Source organism: Palaemon carinicauda, chromosome 7, assembly GCF_036898095.1.
Source record: "Palaemon carinicauda isolate YSFRI2023 chromosome 7, ASM3689809v2, whole genome shotgun sequence".
NCBI classification, from domain to species: domain Eukaryota; kingdom Metazoa; phylum Arthropoda; class Malacostraca; order Decapoda; family Palaemonidae; genus Palaemon; species Palaemon carinicauda.
In genome coordinates this window covers 81,120,240-81,144,864 of record NC_090731.1, presented here as the reverse complement: position 1 = coordinate 81,144,864, position 24,625 = coordinate 81,120,240, and the positions used below count along the sequence as shown (strand labels likewise).

The 24,625-nt window shown below is 51.2% G+C and overlaps 1 protein-coding gene across 3 annotated transcripts in view; it reads left to right on the top strand.

The window, feature by feature from the left end:
- LOC137643945 (uncharacterized) overlaps nt 1-24,625 on the top strand; it is a 648,304-nt gene that overhangs the window by 58,434 nt on the left and 565,245 nt on the right. For 2 of the 3 annotated variants that reach the window (XM_068376721.1, XM_068376722.1), the window contains exon 2: nt 18,821-18,936. In XM_068376721.1, the coding sequence (XP_068232822.1) occupies nt 18,822-18,936 (115 nt within the window). In that variant the 5' untranslated portion in view covers nt 18,821. Of the gene's footprint in view, nt 1-18,699; nt 18,726-18,820; nt 18,937-24,625 lie in introns of those variants that run through there. The other variant, XM_068376720.1, reaches the window with a different exon arrangement.

Below are 24,625 nucleotides of genomic sequence, written 5' to 3'. Positions count from 1 at the left end.
ACCTCAATCATCATTGGGACAAGGAAAAGAGCCTAGAGACGGAAAGCATTCCCCTTACGGAACCAGTAAGAAGTTGCCTCCAGTGGTGGAACGATCCGGGCAAACTTCAGGAAGGTCTCTCACTGGAACAAAAGAGCCCAGACCTTGTGTTGTGTTCCGACGCTTCGGACTCGGGGTGGGGAGTAACACTGGGCAAGTTGGAGATCTTGGGTCTGTGGACAAGAGATCAGGAGAGCCTCCACATCAACCAAAAGGAGCTGTTAGCAGTCCTGTTGGCCCTCAAAGGTTTCGAAGGGTCAGTATTGAACAAAGTAGTGCAGGTCAACGCCGACAACACTACAGCATTGGCCTACATAGCCAAACAAGGCGGAACTCACTCGAGGTCCCTTTACGAGACTGCAAAGGTTCTTCTCGTTTGGGCAAAGAAGAGGAATGTAACCCTCCTTACAAGGTTCATCCAAGGAGAAAAGAACGTGATGGCAGACAGCCTCAGCAGGATTAATCAAGTTCTGTCCATAGAGTGGACATTGCATCAAGAGGTGTGCAAGAAACTATGGCGATTTGGGGTCGTCCGTCCATAGACCTGTTCGCAACCTCGAAAACGAAAAGGCTGGAGACATACTGCTCCCCAGTTCCAGACCTCGAAGCGGTTCACATAGATGCTTTCCTGCTGGATTGGTCTCACCTGGACATTTATGCATTCTCGCCATTCAAGGTTCTGTACAAGGTGTTGCAAAAGTTTGTGTCACACAAGGGAACCAGGTTGACTCTAGTGGCTCCCTTTTGGCCATCAAGAGAATGGTTCACAGAGGTACTACAATGGATGGTGGACATCCCGAGAAGCCTTCCATTAAGAGTAGACCTACTCAAACAACCACACTTGGAAAGGCACCATCAAAACCTCCGAGCTCTACATCTAACTGCCTTCAGACTATCGAAAAACTCACAAGAGCTAGAGGATTTTTGAAGGAGGCAGCTAGGGCTATCGCTAGAGCAAGGAGGACTTCTACCATCAAGGTTTACCAGTCCAAGTGGGAGGTTTTTAGAGAATGGTGTAGAGTCAACTCAGTTTCCTCATCCAGTACCTCTTTGACTCAGATTGCTGTCTTCCTGTTAGACCTTAGAAGAAAACGCAAGTTGTTCCGTAACCGAAATACAAACCACGCTATTTACATTGGGTTTACCTTTTAGCGCAGCTGAAATGACGAGCCAATAGTTTTAACGAGGGTTGATTACCCCCGCGCTAGTTAGCGGGGGGTAGGGGAAGGGTAGCTTGCTACCCCTCCCCTCCACACACCGGTGACTTGCTTCACTTCACTTTTGGCTCGGCGGTGAACAGACGTGTCTGTTCATCGTCCTCGTTGACAGCCTTTAATCTTTTTTCTGCTTTTTCTTTACTACAGCTTGTGTGTTTGTTTGAAGTTGACTACCGTTTATTATTATCTTACTATGCGTACGTGCCCTGGTGTTGCCGGCCGCCCTTGTGGGACCTTTATGTCGGCCTTAGATACGGACCCTCACACCCTTTGCCCTCAGTGTCGGGGCCGACGGTGTGACCAGGAAAACATGTGTAGTGAGTTTAGGGAGTGGTCTGCCTCCCAGTGGGAGAGGTTTGGCCGCCGGCGTAAGAAGAAGTCCAAGAGAGACCGTTCTCCTTCGGGGGTTGCCTTGAAGGAGGAAGGTTCTCGGGACTCTTCTTTCGCCGCCCAAACCTCCTCCGAAGCTCCCCCTCGTCCGGCTCCTAAGGAGAGTCGGCCGAGTGGTAGCGCAGGCCCTAGTTCTGTTTCCCGACCTTGGGTGGGGGAGAGGGCGTCGCCTCCCATAGCGGGGCGGTTCCCCCTCCTCCTCCGGGGGAGGCCATTGATAACTCCTTGTTTAATGATGATCTCTTACAGATTTGGGCTTCCCTGGGGCTTAAGGGCTTGCCCTCCAGGGTCGCCTTGATTGACCTTGTCTCGTTGGGGGCCGCCGTTAAGCAGTCACCGGCGGTAGCAGAGGTAGACCCTCTGTCTATCGTCGACGTCGTGGTGGCAGAGGCCTCCGACGTGGCTGGGCAATCCTCTGCAGGTGCAGTTGAGGATGATGGTGCTGATGGCTCTCCTCCCCCTTCCGTACATCCTTCGAAGGGGGAAGTGAGTCCTACGGGCTCTTCTGCTGTTCAGCTTCCTTCTAAGGGTAGTGCCTTGACTGAGACTCCCCTTCGGAGGACTGATGGTCCTGATGATCTTCCCCGTGGCCGCCTCCGCTGTAAGGCTCACCGTCCGCTGCGTCGCAAGGGCCTCCCTTCTCCTTATAAGGGGGTTAAGAGGCGCTTTTTTGGATCTTCTTCCTCCGAAGGGGACTCTCCTCGTCGTACTCAGCCTACAGCTCCTGCTCCTTTGGACCTCTCTGCAGACCGTTCTCCAACTCCTGCTAGATCTTCACCTTCTGGGGAACTCGTCACCCGACGGGCAATGGTCCCCTCGGGGCAAAGGGATTCTTCCCTTCCACGTGCAGTGCTAGCGCACAGGCGCTCTCCTGCTCGTCAGCGCTCTCCTGCTCGTCAGCGCTCTCCTGCTCGTCAGCGCTCTCCTGCTCGTCAGCGCTCTCCTGATCATCATCGCTCTCCTGCTCGTCGGCGCTCTCCTGCTCGTCAATGCTCTCCTGCTCGTCAGCGCTCACCTGTTCGCCGGCGCTCTCCTGATGTTCGCCCTCCTCGTCAGCGCTCTCCTGAGGACATCCTACATCCTGTGGTTCCTGAGGAACGCTTAGCGCGCCAGCATTCTTCTGCTCGCCCTTCTGCAGTGTTAGCGCACAGGCGCTCTCTTGCTCGTCAGCGCTCTTCTGAGCGTCAGCGCTCTTTTGAGGATCATCGCCCTGTGGTCTCTGACCATCCTGCAATTCCTGTTGGACTCCCTGCGCGCCATCAGTCTCCTGAGCTCTCTCATCCTGTGTCTACGCAACAGCGTTCACGTTCTCCAGCGCGTGTGTCAAAAGCACATGTTCGCCCACGCGCCTACGATCTTCCTGTTCCTGTTCGTGAACGCGCCGGGCCACCTGTTCATTCACAGGATCTCACGCGTCGCCCTCCTGCTCGCCAGCGATCTCCTGCTCGCCAGCGATCTCCTGCTCGCCAGCGATCTCCTGCTCGCCAGCGATCTCCTGCTCGCCAGCGATCACCTGCTCGCCAGCGATCACCTGCTCGCCAGCGTTCACCTGCGCGTCAGCGTGCACAGGCGATTTTAGTATCGCCTATTCATCAGCGTTCTCCTATGCGTCAACGATCACCTGTTTATCGGCGATCTCCGGACCGCCCGCGTGATTTACAACCTGTGCGCACGCGTTCTCCAACGCTTCGTCGACCAGAGGTTCTGAAGGGACATGGTTCGCCATCTACTAGCTCGCCATAGCGCGATCATTCACCTGTGCGTTCTGCGCGCTATCGCTCGCCAACGCGTCACCATGCGACAACGCGCCATTACCCACCTGCGCGTCAGCGCTCGCCAGCTCACCACCGATCGCCTGTTGATCTACATCGCCAGCGATCTTCCTCGCCCACGCGGCAACGCGTTCCATCGCCATCGCGCCAACGCTTTCGTTCGCCGACTCGGACACGCGCTCACTCACCTGTACACCATCGCGCCCACTCGCCTGCGTGCCCGCGCGACCGCTCGCCTGCGCGATCATCCTCCTGCGCGCCCGCGCGATCGCTCGCCCTCGCGCGACCATCGTTCGTGGCGAATTTCGCAGTCAGTGGTAGCAGCAGGAACGCGTGTTCCTAGACAACGTTCGGGATCGCCTCCATCCAAACACAGGATGGTAGTGCAGGACAAGGAAGATACTGAGGAGAGGTTAGTGCATCATTCTTCTCCACCTTCTTTTCAGGCAGGTACTGTGGTGTCCATTCCAAAGGATCGCCCGATCCCTTTCCCTCCAGCGAGGATTTCGGACTCTGTGTCCCTGGAGCAACAGACTTGGTTTGGTCCTCTGATGCGGGCGTTAGTGAGGGTTATGAAGCCAGCACTCGCCGATCAGGGCAACAAACCAACGGCTGTCTCTCCTACGCTGAAGAGAAAGAGAGGAGTGGACTTCGTGGTGACTTCCCCCAGGGCGAAGTTGGTTCCCAAGAGGTCTGTCGCGAAGCCCCCTTCTCCTGCTCGAGTGCTTTCTCCTTCTCCCGTGGACGAAGCCTTTCCGTCCTCGGGTGAGTCCAGTGAAGCGGTAGTCTTCCCCTCGGCACCAAGGGGGAAGACTTCGCTTCGTGGAGGAGAGTCGTCTCGTGAGGAAGGGGCTCCTCGACCCTCTTTGTTGGGATCTTGTATCCCTCCCAGGAGGGAATACAAGGACTCTAAGACCGTCCCGAAATCATCTTCGAGGATTCCCCAGGAACCCGCGGCTCCCCGGGGGAACGTCCATGATTCACCCCAGGAAGAGATCCCTGGGACAGGAGACTTAGCTGCCAGCCCGTAAGGAGGAGATCAGCAGGAATCCGAACATGCCTTCTGGCAGGTCCTAAGCCTGATAAGGCAACTTAACGGGCTTATGGACCCCATGATCGCCCCCCGTGAAGGCAAAGACACTATCTTAGATGAGGTGTTTGACGTTCGGAAGGCCCCTAAGTCCAGTGCGGCTCTGCCCTGGTCTCGGGGTCTGAAGAGTGCCAGAGCTAGGGCCAACGCTCAGCTCGCGATTCTTGCCTCCTCCAGTCGTTCCTCTGCTGGGAACAAACTCATCCCTCCTCCTCGTCTTCAGCAGAGGAGGTATTTCGAGATCCTGGGTGAGTCCAGCCTCGCTCTTCCTCTCCATCACTCTGTGGAGGAGCTGGCGAAGCGAGTTCCCCTTGAGAAGCTCTCTGCCCGGCAGGTGTCGTTCTCGGCGGCAGAGATCCTTAGCCACGAAAAGGTCGCTAAGTGTGCCATGCAGGCCACTTCATGGCTGGACTTTTGGCTAGGATCTCTGGGCATCCTATTGCGCTCGGAGGACTTGTCCAAGGAGACCAATAGGAAGGCCCTGGAGACCTTCTTGCTCTCGGGCACCTGCTCCATCGAGTTTTTGGCGCACCAGGTTACCACCCTGTGGGCCAACTCGGTGTTGAAGCGTCGCGATGCTTTGTCCGAGAGATTCCATCCGAAGGTCCCCGCCGTGGATGTGTGTAGGCTCCGACATGCTTCCCTTCTGGGGGAGAACCTGTTTGAGCCTCAAGACATGGAGCGAATGGCTGAGAGGTGGAGGAAATCCAGCACGGACTCCCTCCTCCATAGGGCCCTTACAGCTCAGCCCTATAAGCCTCCAGCTCCACCGCAACAGCAGCAGCAGCCTCGTAAGGCTCCAAAGCAGGCACCGGCAGTTAAGAAGGTGGTGTCTAAGCCCCAGCCCTTTTCAGCCAAGGTCAAGAGGGGCGGTAAGTCCTCCAGGGGAGACAAGACTCCTAGGGGTGGCGGCCGCAGCCGCGGCCGCAAGCCCTAGGGGTGGCAGTCCCCCTGCGTGTCCACCTGTGGGGGGATGCCTTCAGCGTTGCGTCCGCAGGTGGCAGCAACACGGGGCCGATGCTTGGACGGTCTCAGTGATCGGCCAAGGCTATCGCATCCCGTTCACAACATCTCAACCTCCCCTGACAGCGAATCCAGTGTCGTTGAGCTCCTATGCCACGGGATCGGCAAAGGGGCTGGCCCTTCAGGCCGAAGTCGAGACCATACTCGAGAAGGGTGCTCTCCAGGAGGTCGTCGACGGCTCCCCAGGCTTCTTCAGTCGACTCTTTCTTGTAAAGAAGGCTACTGGAGGCTAGAGACCTGTCATCGACCTCTCAGCTCTGAACGGGTTTGTCAAGCAAACCCGGTTCAGCATGGAGACAGCAGACACGGTCAGACTTGTGGTGAGACCACAAGACTTCATGTGCACACTGGATCTAAAGGACGCGTACTTCCAGATCCCAATCCATCCGTCTTCCAGGAAGTACCTGAGATTCTGCCTAGACGACAAGATCTACCAGTTCAAGGTGCTGTGTTTCGGTCTCTCCACAGCTCCTCAGGTGTTCACCAGAGTGTTCACCCTGATTTCATCTTGGGCGCACAGGAACGGCATTCGTCTCCTTCGTTATCTGGACGATTGGCTGATCCTAGCAGACTCGGAGTCGACCCTTCTTCGGCACTGAGACAGGCTTCTGGATCTTTGCCAGGATCTGGGGATCGTGGTAAACCTCGAGAAGTCCTCTCTGCAGCCGTCCCAACGACTAGTTTATCTAGGCATGCTAATAGACACCAATCTCCACAAAGCCTTTCCATCAGACGACCGGATAGCAAGGCTGAGGAGGGTGGCGGAACCCTTCCTCAGGCGAGAAGAATTCCCCGCCCAGTCGTGGTTGCGTCTCTTAGGTCACCTATCCTCCCTGGCTCGTCTGGTTCCAAAAAGCCGCCTCAGGATGAGATCCCTTCAATGGCGGCTCAAGTCCCGGTGGAATCAAGGATCCGATTCTCTGGACATTCTGATCCCAATGGGGTCTCTGGAACAGACGGATTTGCGGTGGTGGCTGGTCGACGAGAACCTGCGGAAGGGAGTGAGTCTTCCCGTCCTCCCCCCGGAATTGACTCTGTTTTCGGACGCGTCAAAAGAAGGGTGGGGGGCGCACGTTCTGAACCAGAGGGCCTCAGGCCTTTGGTCAGAATCAGAAAAGTGCCTACACATCAACCTGCTAGAATTGAAGGCCGTCTTTCTGGCTCTTCAGCAGTTCCAACGGTCCCTGGCGGGTCACTCCGTAGTGGGGATGAGCGACAACACCACGGTAGTGGCTTATATCAACAAGCAGGGAGGCACTTTTTCGCAGCAGCTATCCCATCTTGCAGTAGAGACTCTGAGGTGGACCGAAATCCACTCGATAACACTATCAGCTCGCTTCATTCCTGGCAAGAAGAATGTGCTCGCCGACAGTCTGAGCAGGGCCTCGCAGATAGTGAGTACCGAGTGGTCTTTGGATCCTCAGATAGCCAGCAAAGTCCTGACTTTGTGGGGTTCCCCGACTGTGGACTTGTTCGTGACAGCTTTGAACTTCAAGCTGCCCCTGTACTGCTCCCCAGTCCCGGACCCCAAGGCACTCTGGCAAGATGCTTTCCAGCAACGGTGGGACAACATCGATGTGTGCGCCTTCCCACCGTTCTGTCTGATGAGAAGGGTGCTCAACAGGACCAGACTATCGGTCAACTTTTCGATGACTCTGGTAGCTCCGCTATGGCATCACGCGGAATGGTTTCCGGACCTTCAGCAGCTCCTGACGGAGCTCCCGAGGGAGCTTCCTCCACGACACAAGCTTTTCAGACAACCCCACTCCGGCGTCCCTCACAGGGCCGTAGCCTCGCTTCGGCTTCACGCCTGGAGACTATCCAGCGTCTCCTCGCGGAGAGAGGCTTTTCGCAACAGGTTGCGGAGAGAATGTCTCGGCACCTGCGAAGGTCCTCTGAGGGAGTCTACCAAGCAAAGTGGAGAGTCTTTTGCGGTTGGTGTCGTGGAAGGGGTATCTCTCCACTCGATGCCACTATTCCAGCAATAGCGGACTTCCTCGTTTATCTGCGGGAAGAAATGCGCCTTTCTGTCTCGGCAGTGAAAGGCTATCGCTCAGCCTTAAGCTTGGCCTTCAGACTGAAGGGCGTGGATATTTCTTCATCGCTAGAACTCTCTTTACTCATACGTAGCTATGAGCTTACCTGCCCCCAGTCGGAAGTGAGACCTCCTCCTTGGAACGTGGTTCGAGTCCTCAGGTCTCTTAAGAGACCTCCCTTCGAACCATTACGCCAGGCCTCCGATCGCCACCTGTCTTGGAAGACGGCTTTCTTACTCGCTTTGGCTTCGGCCAAGCGGGTTAGTGAACTTCTTGGTCTCTCGTACGACATCGCCCATTCAAGGGGATGGGGGGAGGTAACGTACAGGTTCGTCCCTGAGTTTGTTGCCAAGACTCAGAATCCAGGAGTGCCGGATCCTCGCTTCGACTCTTTCAGGATCGCGAGTCTCCGTTCCGTAACAAGCGATCCAGACCAGCTGCTACTATGTCCAGTGAGGTGTCTGAGGCACTACTTGAAGAGAACGGCTGCAGTCCGTCCTCAAGTGCGAGCTTTGTTTGTGAGCACAGGCAGGACTAAGAGGAGGGTCACCAGGAACACCATCTCAGCTTGGATTCGAAGGGTTATCCACCATGCCTTGAATCCGGACCCTCCTACGTCACGTCGCCCTCGGGCACACGATGTCAGGGGTATTGCTACATCCCTGGCCTTCAAGAGAAACTTCTCTGTGACGCAGGTACTTCAAACTGGGGTCTGGAAGCGTCAGACGACCTTCACAGCCCACTACCAGCAAGACGTGACCCACAGGAGCCTCGATACGTTTTCTATCGGCCCTGTGGTGGCTGCACAACAGCTGGTCTAACCTCAGGCTCCTTGGACAAGTAGCAGTAGGTTGAGGGCGATGTTACCCGGTCTTAGTGTGCGTGATAGAAAGATTATGTCTGACTCTTACTTCTTTCTTCATTCTCCCCTCTCTTGGGGAAGCAGCAGCCTGGTCCTCGCATAGCTGACCTCGACCTCTGCAGGTAACCCATGCTTCTTTGTGCTCCTAGTATTAAGCTTAATACTGTTGCGTCTCCCATACCCTGACGAGGTAGTATTGGGAACGTCCTATCCTAGAATTCCTATCTGAAGGTCTCAAGGTCAACTTCATAGGACGAGTCACACTCTCCTCCACACACTGCTTATGTAGGCCACTCGTTCCTAGCGATGCTAGGAACTTGTGAGGTACAGGGGCTCCCTTTCTCTAGTGCTGCTCACTGAGGGATCGAGCTCCCGGGCAAGCCGAAGTCAGTAAGGCTGGGGACTTTCCACCCTTCCTAAGGGGTAAGTCACCCAATGTAAATAGCGTGGTTTGTATTTCGGTTACGGAACAAATGACAAATTCGAAGATAATTTGTATTTTTCCTAACCATACAAACCTTAGCTATTTACACATATGTGCCCGCCATCCCTGACTCCCAAGTCAAGTCCTACCTCTAAGTGAAGTGAAGCAAGTCACCGGTGTGTGGGGGGGAGGGGTAGCAAGCTACCCTTCCCCTACCCCCCGCTAACTAGCGCGGGGGTAATTAACCCTCGTTAAAACTATTGCCTCGTCATTTCAGCTGCGCTAAAAGGTAAACCCAATGTAAATAGCTAAGGTTTGTATGGTTAGGAAAAATGCAAATTATCTTCGAATTTGTCATTTTTCTTCCTCTACCATCAAGAGGTACAGGAGTATGTTAGCGGCCGTCTTCAGGCACAGAAACTTGGACCTCTCTAGTAATAAAGACCTACAGGATCTTCTCAAATCCTTTGAGACATTTAAGGAGCCACAACAAGAATCACCAATCTGGAATCTGGATGTTGTCTTGAAGTTCCTCATGAGTGACAGGTTTGAGCCCTTACACTCGACTTCTTTTAAAGATCTCACTTTGAAGACTCTGTTCTTGGTTAGTCTGGCGACTGCTAAGAGAGTCAGTGAAGTTCATGCTTTTAGCAAGAATATTGGCTTCAGAAACAGCAAAGCTATCTGCTCCTTGCAACTAGGATTCCTGGCCAAGAACGAACGCCCTTCTCATTCATGGCCTAAGTCTTTCGAGATTCCGAACCTTTCCGATGTGGTTGGTGAAGAATTGTAGAAGGTCCTGTGCCCTGTAAGAGCACTGAAGTTCTATCTGGACAGAACTAAAATATTACGAGGCAAGTCAGAAGCTTTTTGTTGTTCGGTCTAGAAGCCCTCGTTACCGATGTCAAAAAACGCCCTATCATTTTTTATCAGGCTCTTGATAAGAGAGGCTCACTCACACTGTGGTGAGGCAGACCTCAAACTGCTGAAAGTGAAGATGCATGAAGTTAGAGCTGTAGCAACTTCTGTAGCTTTCAAGCAGAATCGTTCTTTGCAGAGCATTATGGACACAACCTTTTGGAGGAGTAAATCTGTGTTCGCCTCACATTACTTGAAACGTGTCCAGACTCTTTATGAAGACTGCTACACTCTGGGACCATTCGTAGCAGCAAGTGTAGTAGTGGGGGAAGGATCTACCACTACATTCCCTTAATCCTAGTACCCTTTTTTCTTCTCTTGGAACTTTGTTTGTTCCGTAACCGAAATACAAACCACGCTATTTACATAGGGGGTTTACTTTCGGCGTAGCTGAAAGGACGAGCCATTAGAATTTAACGAGGGTGTATTACCCCCGCGCTAGTTAGCGGGGGGGGGGGGGAGTGGTAGCTAACTACCCCTCCCCCCTCACACACTGGTGAACTGCTTCACTTCACTTTTGGCTCGGACAATGAACAGACGTCTCTGTCGAGTCCTCGCATGGCAGCCATTAATGCTTTGTCTTACTAATTACTTACTTTTCTTATACTTAATATATATGTAAACATTCTTATGTTTATGTATATATTTGAGTATAGAAATACAGTAAGTTTCCTTTTCAGTGTTTGTGCTGTGTGTGTGTAGGAAGTCCACTCATTGTACGACAACTTCTCCGTGTGGTCTCAGGCCACTACGATGACTTTTCATGGGTCGCGATCTCTCCCTTGGTCCTTCGGTCTCCCTTCGGCGGGCGCCGTGGGAAATCGTCATCGCTGGACTCTACTTACTAATATGCCATTTTTTATCGTGCTTTTTGGCGTGTTTAGGAAACCCATGATATAAAATCGCCTTTAATATTTGTGCCTGTTTTAGTTTAGGGTACTGTAGTACTGTAGTGTTCTGTACATTAAAGGGTATTTTGTTAACAGTACTACGTACAAGGGAGGGTTTTAAAAGTCTGAATATACATGTTAAATAAATACGTAAATATGGTGTCACTACTTCGCGGATTTTCACCTATCGCGGTCGGGTCTGGAACCTATCTACCGCGATAAACGAGGGCTCACTGTACCTTATTAACGGCTCCCTTTCGTTTTCTTGCCACTTTTCCCCCTCTAAGCGTAAACGCTATTCGGGGTGAAGATAGCTATGTGGCGTGTCAAGAATACGTCCTCTGATATTATGGGATATCCCTAAAAGGAAAAGTTAGGGATATTCGTGCCAGGAGTTAGCGTTCTGGAGACCTGAAGGTAAAATTCTCTGGGAATATCACTGTAGTCAAATATACCCTAGGAAGCTACTCTTAAAGGAACTTCCATCAGGACGACATGGCTATCTCACCCAAAAATAGATTTTTCGCTTCGCTCAAAATCCGTTTTTTGTGGGGCAGGTACTGTATTACAAGCGGGCTTGTGGATATGTCATACAACCTTCACAGTCCATTACCTGCAAGACGTAACCACCAGAAACTGGGGCACGTTTTCCATAGGTCCTGTGGTGGCTGCACAAAACGTGGCTGCAAACATATTGGCTTCCTTGTAGGACAAGTAGCAGTTGGTTGAGGGCAGATGTTACCCAGTATAAGACTAGAATGAATGTGCGAGTGACTGGCCTTTTCATCTTTCTCCCTTTTCTCTCTTGGGGTCGAGCAACTGAGGAATTCTGCAAGCTGACATCCTCTAATTGAAAGTGGGTACCATTATCCCTTGAGCAACCTGATAATTGCAGATATATTTGTTATGTCCCTGATATCCCGGCGAGGTGGAATTGGGCAATGTATAGGTCAAGTGTGGAGATTAGCTCCAAATATTACCTTACCTGGTCAAGTCACATTGTTGAGTTCTCACACATTCACTGAATTGCCTAGGCCGGTAAATTATCTCACACTTTCAGAAAATTAGCGATGTATCAGGGTGTATATATTAACCTTGTGTGAAGTAAAGATCAACACCCTGGGACAAGAATCGGCCAGTTGGTTTTAGGACTACCACCCACCTTAGGATGAGTCTCCATTGTTGAGAGTGAAAGTTTGTATTTGTGTCCGAACAAAGGATAAATTTGGAAATAACTTTTATTTTTCTTAACTATGCAGACCTCGAGCTCTTTGCACATACATGACCTGCCATCATCTAATCCCCTGGAAATTCAGAAAGTGATGTAACTCAACCATTAAGTGTGTAAGTGGGGCAGCTAGTCTACCCCCGCTACCTGCCTGCTCGCTAACTAGTGGTGGGTAGTTATACCTCGCTAAGAAGTCTTTCGTTTTCAGCATTTGCCAAAATAATATCCACTATAAAGAGCTCAAAGTTTGTACAGTATAGTTAGGATAAATACAAATTATTTCCAAATTTGTTATGTTTTTTATATTCTTTAACCCTGTGGGATGAAGTACATGGGTTTTTTCAATATTAATCTTACCCGATGATCATGTAGCTGTCAACTCCGTTGCCCGACAGAAATCTACGGTCGGGATACGCCAGCGATCGCTATCCAGGTGGGGGTGTACACAACAGCGCCATCTGTGAGCAGGTACTCAAGTACTTCTTGTCAACAAGAACTCAATTTTTCCTCTGTCGTGCCGCCAGCAAGACCTACTTGGATACGCTGTTGATTTTGGAGTCTTTGTTCACGATTTGGTGATGTATTTGCTCTAAAGTTTTAGCCTTCGCTATTCAGGAAGCTTTCTCATTAGCTTAGCAAGCTTTTGGAATTAATTTAGTTTAATTGGTAACGAACTTTGCTAGATTTTGGAATTCCCCCTTGACTACTTCTAAATTCAAGATGTCTGACCAGTCTCAAGTACCTAAGTACAGGCAGTGTAGTGTTAGGACTTGTACTAGGCGTCTTCCGAAGGCCTCTATAGATCCTCACACCGTATGTTCCAATTGTAGGGGTAAATCCTGTCAATTGGAAGATCGATGTGGGGAATGTGCTGGGCTTTCGGAATTTGATTTTAACGAATTCCTTAGATATGCACATAGGTTAGAGAAGGAGAGAAATAGGAGGAGTTCTTCTCGCTCTGTGGATTTTTCCTCTCCCCATGCCCCTCAACCTTTTCCTTCCCCTGTGGTGGTGACTCCCGAACCTGCTACGAGTGCTCAGCCTGGTATGGCGGATATGTTGCGTGCCATTCAGGCTCTCGGTGACAAAGTGGAGTCATTGGCTAATGACCGTAATCAGCTCTTGGCAGATGTCAGAGAGCTGAAAGCGAAAAGTGCAGTGGGAAGTGTTAGTGCTAGTGATGTGCAAAGTGTCAGTGTCAGTGTTGCGCATGAGGGTACATCTGTGTGTGCCAGTCGTCCTCCCAGTCCGGGACCTCTTGCAAGCTCCCAAGCCCAGGGGAGAAGCAATGTCGAAGGACCAAAGGGTTCGGCAGGCCTTGATCGGCGCACGGATGTATCCTCAGTGGTTGCGGACGTATCTGTTAAGGATCGTCCCATCCACATACAGACGAATGAGCCCTTACATTCCTCGTCTGTGGAAGAGGTTTCCAGGAGGAAACGGTGGACCAAGGTCTCACGGCTGCTCAAGCGTAAGGTCCCTTCCGAGCTAGTCCAACGGCCCAGGTGTAGCCACTGGGTCAGTTCGGACTCGCCGCAGTCATCTGATGACTGCACACCTCCCAAGAGAGGTAGAGTGGTCCCTCAACAGGCTACTGCTCCGTCTGTTGTTGCTCCAACCACAGTAGACCCTAAGTGGTCCATGCTGCAGACTATGCAGTCTCAGCTTGCTGCATTCATGCAGGAGTATCATGCTGAGAAGGCTCCTGTTAACCTACAACCCGCCGAGGTTGTGCGCTCAGCAGATACTGCGGCTGCCTGCTCCCACACTCCACCTGTGAGAGCTCCACCACCGATGCGCAGTCCACCCTGCCAGACGCATGTTCTTGCTGCACCATCTGCTAACATGCGTGAGCTGCCGCATCAGGAGTTGCCGGGTTCCAGCACTATGCGGCATTCTCCTCAGCCCATGCAGCATGCTCTGCAGACCTTACAGCATGCTCCGCATACCATGCAGCATGAGCCGCATACCTTACAGCATGCTCTGCATACCATACCGCATGCTCCTCATCCCACCGCAGACCCTCCCACACACCAGCCCTCTGCTTTTGTTGTTGCCAGCTCGCAGACCGACCAGCAGCGGCATGATGTTGGATCCGCAGGTACGCATGCACCCGTACTGCCGGATTCAGCCGTTCAGCTTTCTGCTCTGCCTTTACCTCTTACAACTCAGCTTTCGGATGATGAGGTATCGGATGATGAAGCTGCACATCTGGATGAGCCTCACTCTGATTTTGAAGGGCCCAAGTCTACTGCTCCCTCCTTAGACTTTCGTAAAGTCCTTGCCTTGTTCAGGGACTTGTATCCTGAGCAGTTTGTGTCTGCAACCCCTCGTTCTCCTCCCTCCGAGTTTGCTCTGGGCATGCAGTCTGCTGCGCCTGCCTTCACCAAGCTTGTTCTCGCCAGATCATCTAAGAGAGCTTTGAGGGTTATGGGGGACTGGTTGCAGTCCAAGAAGCAACTGGGAAGGACTTCTTTCGTCTTTCCGCCTCCCAAGCTTGCTTCTAAGTCGAGCGTCTGGTATGCCACGGGAGAGGAACCCGGCTTGGGGGTTCCTGCCTCTGCCCAGGCCGACTTCTCAAGTCTGGTTGACTCTCCCCGCAGGTTGGCTATGAGACGTTCGAAGATCTGCTGGTCCTTTTCCGATTTAGATCATCTGTTGAAGGGAGTCTTTCGTGCCTTCGAGATATTCAACTTCCTCGATTGGTGTTTGGGAGCCTTAAGCAGGAAGACTTCCCCTTCAGATAAGGACTCGGCCATGCTTTCATGTCTAGCATGGACAAAGCAATTCGGGATGGGTCTGGTGAACTTGCGGCTTCGTATGTTTCAGGAGTCCTTAAGAAGAGAGAACATCTTTGCTCCTTCTTATCAGCTGGTATCACTCCTTGCCAGAAGTCAGAGTTGTTGTTTGCCCCTCTCTCCAAGTGTCTGTTTCCGGAGGAGCTGATTAAGGGGATGGCTGCCTCACTTATCCAGAAGGATACTCATGATCTTATGGCATCTTCTGCACGTAAGGCTAAAACCTTACCTTCCGTGCCTAGACCCTTCTGCCCTGCAGCAGTTGACACACCTGCTTCTAGGTTCATCCCGCCCTTTCGTGGCAGAGCCTCCAGCAGAGGAGGTACCCGTGCAGACAGTCACCGTGGCAAGTCCAAGAAGGGTTCCAAGTCCGCAAAAGGCAAGTTTTGACTGCCTTCCTCTCCAGACAGCAGTAGGAGCCAGACTCAAGACCTTCTGGCAAGCTTGGGAGAACAGAGGTGCAGACGCTCAGTCTGTGAAGTGGCTAAAGGAGGGTTACAGAATTCCGTTCTGTCGCAGTCCCCCTCTAGCTACGTCTCCCATCAACCTCTCTCCCAACTACAAGGAGAAGGACAAGAGGCTAGCGTTGCAACAAGAGGTGTCGCTCTTGCTACAAAAGGAAGCGGTGGTCATAGTCCGGGATCATCAATCCCCGGGCTTTTACAACCGTCTCTTCCTGGTAGCCAAGAAGACAGGAGGTTGGAGACCGGTGCTGGACGTCAGTGCTCTCAATGCTTTTGTCACCAAGCAGACGTTCACGATGGAGACGACGAAGTCGGTCCTAGCAGCGGTCAGGCAGGAGGACTGGATGGTCTCGTTAGACCTGAAAGACACGTACTTTCACGTCCCCATCCATCCAGACTCCCAACCTTTCCTAAGATTCGTCTTTGGAAAGGTTGTGTACCAGTTCCAAGCCCTGTGCTTTGGCCTAAGCACGGCACCTCTTGTGTTTACCAGACTGATGAGGAATATTGCGAAATTCCTTCACTTGGCAGACATCAGAGCCTCCCTCTATTTAGACGACTGGCTTTTAAGAGCTCCCACAAGTCGTCGCTGTCTGGAGAATCTCAGATGGACTATGGATCTGACCAAGGAACTGGGCCTCCTGGTCAATTTAGAGAAGTCCCAGCTCGTCCCATCCCAGACCATTGTCTACCTGGGTATGGAGATTCAGAGTCGAGCTTTTCGGGCTTTTCCGTCGGCCCCAAGGATCAATCAAGCCCTAGAATGCATCCAGAGCATGCTGAGAAGGAACCGATGCTCAGTCAGGCAGTGGATGAGTCTAACAGGGACACTTTCATCGCTGGCCCTGTTCATCGAGTTAGGGAGACTCCACCTCCGCCCCCTTCAGTATCATGTAGCTGCTCACTGGATAAAGGACATGACGCTAGAGGCGGTCTCAGTTCCTGTTTCCGAAGAGATGAGGTCTACTCTAACGTGGTGGAAGAACAGCATTCTTCTCAAGGAAGGTCTACCATTAGCTGTTCAGACCCCCGACCACCGTCTCTTCTCGGACGCATCGGACACGGGCTGGGGTGCGACACTGGACGGACAGGAATGCTCGGGCACATGGAATCAGGAGCAAAGGACACTTCACATCAATTGCAAGGAGTTGTTGGCAGTTCATCTGGCCTTGATAAACTTCAAGTCCCTCCAGCTAAACAAGGTGGTGGAGGTGAACTCCGACAACACCACAGCCTTGGCTTACATCTCCAAGCAGGGAGGGACTCATTCGAGGAAGTTGTTCGAGATCGCAAGGGACCTCCTCATTTGGTCAAAAGATCGAAAGCTCACGCTGGTAACGAGGTTCATTCAGGGCGATATGAATGTCATGGCAGATCGCCTCAGCCGGAAGGGTCAGGTCATCCCCACAGAGTGGACCCTTCACAAGAATGTTTGCAGCAGACTATGGGCCCTGTGGGGTCAGCCAACCATAGATCTATTCGCTACCTCGATGACCAAGAGGCTCCCATTGTATTGTTCTCCGATTCCAGACCCAGCAGCAGTTCACGTGGATGCCTTTCTGCTGGATTGGTCCCATCTCGACCTGTATGCGTTCCCGCCGTTCAAGATTGTCAACAGGGTACTTCAGAAGTTCGCCTCTCACAAAGGGACACGGCTGACGTTGGTTGCTCCCCTCTGGCCCGCGAGAGAATGGTTCACTGAGGTACTGCAATGGCTAGTCGACGTTCCCAGGACTCTTCCTCTAAGAGTGGACCTTCTGCGTCAACCTCACGTAAAGAAGGTACACCCAAACCTCCACGCTCTTCGTCTGACTGCCTTCAGACTATCGAAAGACTCTCTAGAGCTAGAGGCTTTTCGAAGGAGGCAGCCAGAGCGATTGCCAGAGCAAGGAGGACATCCACTCTCAGAGTCTATCAGTCTAAATGGGAAGTCTTCCGAAGCTGGTGCAAGGCCAATGCAGTTTCCTCAACCAGTACCACTGTAACCCAGATTGCTGACTTCCTGTTACATCTAAGGAACGTAAGATCCCTATCAGCTCCTACGATCAAGGGTTACAGAAGTATGTTGGCAGCGGTTTTCCGCCACAGAGGCTTGGATCTTTCCACCAACAAAGATCTACAGGACCTCCTTAGGTCTTTTGAGACCTCAAAGGAACGTCGGTTGTCCACTCCAGGCTGGAATCTAGACGTGGTCTTAAGGTTCCTAATGTCACCAAGATTTGAACCGCTCCAATCAGCCTCTTTTAAGGACCTCACATTAAAAACTCTTTTCCTCGTGTGCTTAGCAACAGCTAAAAGAGTAAGTGAGATCCACGCCTTCAGCAGGAACATAGGTTTCACATCTGAAACGGCTACATGTTCCTTGCAGCTCGGTTTTTTGGCTAAAAACGAGCTTCCTTCCCGTCCTTGGCCTAAGTCGTTCGAGATCCCAAGCCTGTCCAACTTGGTGGGGAACGAACTAGAGAGAGTACTTTGCCCAGTTAGAGCTCTAAGGTACTATTTAAGAAGGTCAAAGCCATTACGAGGACAATCAGAAGCTTTATGGTGTGCTATCAAGAAGCCTTCTCTACCGATGTCTAAGAACGCAGTTTCTTACTACATCAGGCTTCTGATTAGAGAAGCACATTCTCATCTGAAGGAAGAAGACCTTGCTTTGCTGAAGGTAAGGACACATGAAGTGAGAGCTGTGGCTACTTCAGTGGCCTTCAAACAGAACCGTTCTCTGCAGAGTGTTATGGATGCAACCTATTGGAGGAGCAAGTCAGTGTTCGCATCATTCTATCTCAAAGATGTCCAGTCTCTTTACGAGAACTGCTACACCCTGGGACCATTCGTAGCAGCGAGTGCAGTAGTAGGTGAGGGCTCAGCCACTACATTCCCATAATCCCATAACCTTTTTAACCTTTCTCTTGAATACTTTTTATTGTTGTTCTTTGGGTTGTACGGTCGGCTAAGAAGCCTTCCGCATCCTGGTTGATTTGGCGGGTGGTCAAATTCTTTCTTGAGAAGCGCCTAGGTTAGAGGTTGTGATGAGGTCCTTTAGTATGGGTTGCAGCCCTTTATACTTCAGCACCTAGGAGTCGTTCAGCATCCTAAGAGGACCGCTAGGCTCAGTAAGGAAGACGTACTTAAAAAAGGCAGAGTAATGGTTCAAGTCGACTTCCTTACCAGGTACTTATTTATTTTATGTTTGTTATTTTGAATAACTGATAAAATGAAATACGGGATACTTAGCTTCTTTGTTAACATGTATGCTGGTCTCCACCCACCACCCTGGGTGTGAATCAGCTACATGATCATTGGGTAAGATTAATATTGAAAAATGTTATTTTCATTAGTAAAATAAATTTTTGAATATACTTACCCGATGATCATGAATTAAAGAACCCGCCCTTCCTCCCCATAGAGAACCAGTGGACCGAGGAGAAAATTGAGTTCTTGTTGACAAGAAGTACTTGAGTACCTGCTCACAGATGGCGCTGTTGTGTACACCCCCACCTGGATAGCGATCGCTGGCGTATCCCGACCGTAGATTTCTGTCGGGCAACGGAGTTGACAGCTACATGATCATCGGGTAAGTATATTCAAAAATTTATTTTACTAATGAAAATAACATTTTATAAGATATCCAAAAGAAAATAACTTGTCCTTTTTATCAATTTCTTCCAGAATGCGGGTGGTTGGATTAGTGTCTGGTGGGAAAGATAGTTGTTATAATCTTTTGCAGTGTGTTGCTGCTGAACACGAAGTTGTTGCCTTGGCAAATCTATCACCATGTAATACAGGTTAGTTTTTTGTGACAGATTTTTTTTGCAACTATAAATCGACAGCTAAATACTTTATGCAAATCATATGAAAGCAGAGTTTAGGGCTTATAAAATTGCAGGGTATAAAAATTTTTTTTGGGCTCAGGCCATGTTGTCCTGATGGAAGGGTTCCTATAGGTAGCATTCTAAGGGATATTTGCTATAGTGATACTCCCAGAGAATTAAACCATAGGTCTCCAGGATTCTAACTCCTGGTGCGAGTATCCAATAAAGGATATCGCATAATATCAGGGGATCTAGATACGACACATGGCAATCTTCACCCCGAATAGATTCAACGCTTGGATGTAAGGGGGAAGAGTGGCAAAAGAAATGGGGTGCCATTCTAGGTACCCAGTGGATCTCCTTCCCTACTACTACCGCGACGCCATTCCTATTCTAGTAGCCTGCTAAGAGTGTTGTGCTCCCCCTTAGCCCGGTGTTTTTTCCAATTTTTTCGGAATTTTCAGCATGCAATCCCCAGCATCTTCGTCATCTGGAAAGTTAAGTATTAATTCTTTCTTGTGTGTAATTTTAGTCTCCCTTTTCACAGTTAAATTCCAATAAACGGATTTTGAGCGAAGCGAAAAATCTATTTTTGGGTGAGATAGCCATGTCGTCCTGATGGAAGGTTCCTTTCAGTAGCTTCCTAGGGTATATTTGACTACAGTAATATTCCCAGAGAATTTAACTTAAGGTCTCCAGAATTCTAACTTCTGGCGCGAATATCCTTAAAGTTTCCTTTTAGGATATCGCATAATATAGGGGGACGTATATCTTGACACGCCGCATAGCGATGTAGTGGTTTGCGAACTTTGGCCAAAGGTAGCACCCAAACTGCCTAGTATCCGAATGCCGACCACAACCCGACGTTCACTACACAAAAAATATACGACAGTGGAATACCCAAAAACCTGTGTAACAGTTCAACAGACCGGAGTACTAGGCACCACCCCTTGATTTATACTGGGCAAGGGGACCCAGCTAGAACCTGACTTACCCGTTTGCTTCTCCTGCCTTTAGCTTGCTGATCATAAGTAAAAGTATAAGAACATTAGGTGAAAGGAAATATTGCTTTTTACTGATAACTGGACACAGTGTGGGAAAATAAATTTTAGATAACTTGACTAAAGAAAACAGTGGCTGAGGAAAAGACATCATAGTGAGAGGTTCTGAAATGAAATGCTGTATTCATAAAGACAAGCAAAAAAAATTATTTATTTGTAAATGAAACAAAACTATTAGGAATACATTAATATATCAATTAAAATAATCAAAGGCAAAATTAACATCCCTTTTGCATACTGTACCAGCAAGAGAAAAATACTAAGCTACATGCAAGATATACCACTACACAGTTACAAAACGGAACTTTAAAATCCTAACAAGACCATGACTGGAGAACCCTCAATGCCCGAATTCTTTACCGAAACATTCCCCAATGTTAATAATCAATGGCCTTAATATTGACCAGTCATGCTCTGCCGTCAATCTGCTTTGAAGTACGGCAGCTAAAACTGAAAAATGGCATGCCAAAATACAGCTGAGGGCCAGTGTCTGTCTTACCTCATTACTTAAAATCACATCACACAATTCATTCTTACACTAAAGTTTCTGTAAGCTTTCAGAAGTGTTGACATCACATTGAAGGGACAGTATGAAAAATATTGCACTTTACTCAATACAACACCTCATTACAGTTTTTCCCTTGATCGCAGGACTCTAACATACCATGATTTAATTCTTTTCCCTCATCTCACTCATATCATGAATATGGAAAACTCAGTCACCATAAACCTTTTTTTTCAGCAGGAGTCTCAGATCTCCAATCGTCAGGATTCCCAGTCATCCCAATCTCTTTTCCAAGTTGGCCCTTATCAGTCTGACGATGAAGGCATCCATGAGTCATTGCAGACCTTCAGTTATAACAGTTAAACAAACCACTACACACTAGTAACAGGCAATATTCTAAATTCTATAGAGAATACCCTAATTCTCTCTCCCTTACACTCCCTACTGAGTGTAGGGGGCTGCTGTCAATACCTTGATTATGCAGCTATCAATAACCGGAAATAAGATAATAACGAATAAAAGCATTTTTTGAAAGAGGGCACCGAGGGATATATATACATATATATATATATATATATATATATATATATATATATATATATATATATATATATATATATACACAAAAAATTACTATTTGTTCCGTAACTGAAATACAAACCACGCTATTTGACATGGGTAATTACTTTCGGCGTAGCTGAAATGACGAGCCATAAGAATTTTAACGAGGGTTTACTACTCCACCGCTAGTTAGCGGGGGGGGGGGGGGTAGGGAGGGTAGTTTGCTACCCCGCCCCACACACACACACCTGTGCTGAGCTCACTTTGCTCTCGGCTCGGGTGCTAGACGGACTTGTCTGCTGTCACTCTCGCCTTCTCTGACAGCCATTTAACTGATCTTTTGTTTGCTTTTTCTTTGACAGAGTGTTTGTGAAGTTGGCCTCTGTGATGCGTAAGTGTCCCGGTTTACCTGACCACCTTTGTGGAACTTATATGTCGGCGGTCGAAACGGACCCACACACCTTGTGTCCTTACTGTAGGGGCCAACGGTGTTATAAGAGTAACGTATGTGGTGAGTGTAGGGAGTGGTTTACCTCCCAGTTGGAGAGGGAGAGGTTTTCCCGGCGCCGGAAGAAGAAGTCCAAGCAGGATATTTCTCCTTCGAAGATTTCTTCGAAAGGAGAAAATCTCAAGGGCTCTTCTTCCGTGCCCCAAACCTCCTCCGAAGCTCCCACTCGATCGGTTTCTTCCGAGAAACTGTCGAGTGGTAGCGTAGGCCGCAGTTCTGTTGACCGATTTCGGGGTTTGGGAGAGGGAGTTGCCTCCCATAGCGAGGCAGCTCCTCCTCCTCTGCTCCTGATGTTGCCGATGTAGCTGAAGGCTTAGTTCCCCCCTCCGAACATCCTTCGAGGGAGGAACTAAGTCCAACGGTCTCTCCTGCAGGTGATTCTCCCCCTCGGGGGAGTTCACTGACAGAGACTCCTCTTCGGAGGACTGCTGGTCAGCCTGCTGACCCCACGGCCCCCAGAGGGCGTATAAGGCGCAAAGCCCGCCTTCCTCTTCGCCATAGAGGACTTCCTTCGCCTCACAAGGGTGTTAGGAGGCGCCTCTTCGGCTCGTCATCCCCGCAGTCCGCAGCAGAGGAACCTCGTCGTCGTTCACCGACCCTGCCAGCTACATCCCTGGACCTCTCCGCAGATCGTTCGCGATCTCCTTCGGTGGAAGGTCGTCCTTGCAAAGGACACGCCGACCTTCCATCCGCCAGACTTGCTGACCTGCCGTTGCCGTTCCTGGCTGCTTATGTGCTGTGGGCGCCTACGAATCCTGTTTTCAAACGGGCATCAGTCCCTTCGGGGCACAAGGGACTTTCTCACATTGAGACTTAAGTCCCTTATGCGCCAGGTATCCCCTGCGCGCCATCGATCTCCTACACGCCAGTGCTCACCTGCGCGTCAGCGCTCACCTGTGCGCCAACGCTCTCCTGCCCGCCAGCGCGCCACTGCGCGCCCATGATCTTCTGCGCGCCAGCGCTCGCCTGCGCACCAGCGCTCTCCTACGTGCCAGCACTCGCCTGCGCGCCAACAATCTGCGCGCCCATGATCTTCGTATCTGGGTGCAAAGGGGAAGATAATCCCTTCCCCTGCTCGCCAGCACTCGCCAGCACGCCATCCTTCACCTACGCCCCACTGCGCGCAGTCTCCATCGCGCGCCCACGCGCGCCCTCCTGTTGCTGTTTTGAATGTGCGCCCTCATGCGCGCCCGCGCGCAAGGGATATTTCCCCTGCGCGCGCGCGCCCAACGTTATTGCCCTCACGGGCTCAGCGTGATCCTGTACGCCCGCGCGCGTGCGAACGATCGCCTTCACGTGCGCGAGCGCTTATTCAGATTGCTGCACGCCCGCTGCTGTCACAGAACGCGCCCCTGCGCGCCATCGATCGCCCACGCGCGCCATCGATCGCCTACGCGCGCCCTCACCTGCGCGCCATCGCTTGCCCACGCGCACCCTTGCCTGCACCCCCTCGCCTGCGCGTCATCGCTCGCCCACGCGCCAACATGCGCCCTCGCCTGCTCGCCAGCGCTCGCCCACGCACCATCGCTCGCCTGCGTGCCCTCGCCATCGCCTACTCGCGCGTGCGCGAGCAATCGCCCGAGTGCGATTTAGGTAGAATCCCTTAGCGCAAGCGCCAGCTCGACCACCAGTGCGATCCCCAGCGCGAGGATGCAGGACGACGCGCGGCCAGGTCATCGTCATCGCTTCCCCCCCCCCCCGCAAGCGCAGAACAGCGCGCTTGCCGGAGGGCAGGAGAACTCCGGATTGGTCCAGGAACTTGCCTTCTTCTTTTCAGGCCGACCCTCCTTTGGTAACTCCTCCTAGGGATCGAACGATCCTCTTCCCTCTAGAGGGAGTAGCTGTCAGTCGGCAGCCCTGGTTTGGGTCCCTTGTCAGAGCGGTCGTACAGGCTTTTAAGCCTGTTTTCTCTGAACTGGGACACAAATCAGTGGCAGTTTCGACTCCCCTGAAGAGGAAGAGAGGAATAGCGGCCGTGGTAACTTCTCCAAGGGCGAAGTTGACTCCTCGGAAGTCTTTGAGGAAGGCCTCTTCCCCCCCCCAGATTTTCTCTCCCTCCCCTTCAGACGAAGATTTTCCGTCCTCAGGGGAGTCCCGGGAGGTGAGGCGTTCCCCCATCGCACCAATGAGGGAAACCCCACTTCGCGCAGAGAAGTCTTCTCGGGTAGGGGTGAAGAACCTCCCACCATCACTGCTGGAGTCCTGTATCCCTCCCAGGAGGAAGTCGAAGGACTCCAAGACGATTCCGAAGTCATCCTCAAGGATTAGACCAGAGCCAGCCAAGCCCTCGGAGAACGTCCACGATTCCCCCCGAGAAGAGCCTTCAGGGACAGGAGACTTCGCTGCCAGCCCTTCAGGAGGAGAGCTTTAGGAGTCAGAACACGCGTTCTGGCAGGTTCTGACGCTTATGAGGAATCTAAATGGGTTCTCGGACCCAGAGATTCCTCCTAGTGAGGGCAAGGATACGGTCCTGGACCGAGTCTTTGGTACTCAGAAACTCTCTAGGGCCAGTGCGGCTTTGCCTTGGTCCCAAGGGGTTAAGAGTGCCAGGGATAAGGTCGAGGGCCAGCTCTCCGAGCTTGCCTCCTCCAGCTGGTCCAGCGCCGGTAACAAACTCCTCCCGCCTCCTCGTGTCCATCAGAGGAGGTACTTCGACATCATGGAGGAGACTTGTTTAGCTCTTCCTTTGCACCATTCCTTGGAAGAGCTTACCAGGGGAGTCCCTCTTGAGAGACTCTCCGCCCGGCAAGTGTCTTTCTCGGCTACGGAGATCCTCAACCAGGAGAAGGTGGCGAAGTGTGCCATGCAGGCAACTTCGTGGCTGGACATCTGGCTAGGGAATCTGGGCATCCTGTTACGATCTGAGGACCTGTCCAAGGAGAGTACTAGGAGGGCCATGGAGACCTTTCTACTCTCAGGCACTCGTACCATCGAGTTTCTAGCCCACCAAGTCTCGAACTTGTTGGCTAATACCATCTTGAAGCGTCGAGATGCGGTGTCTGAGAGATTCCACCAGAAAGTCCCCAG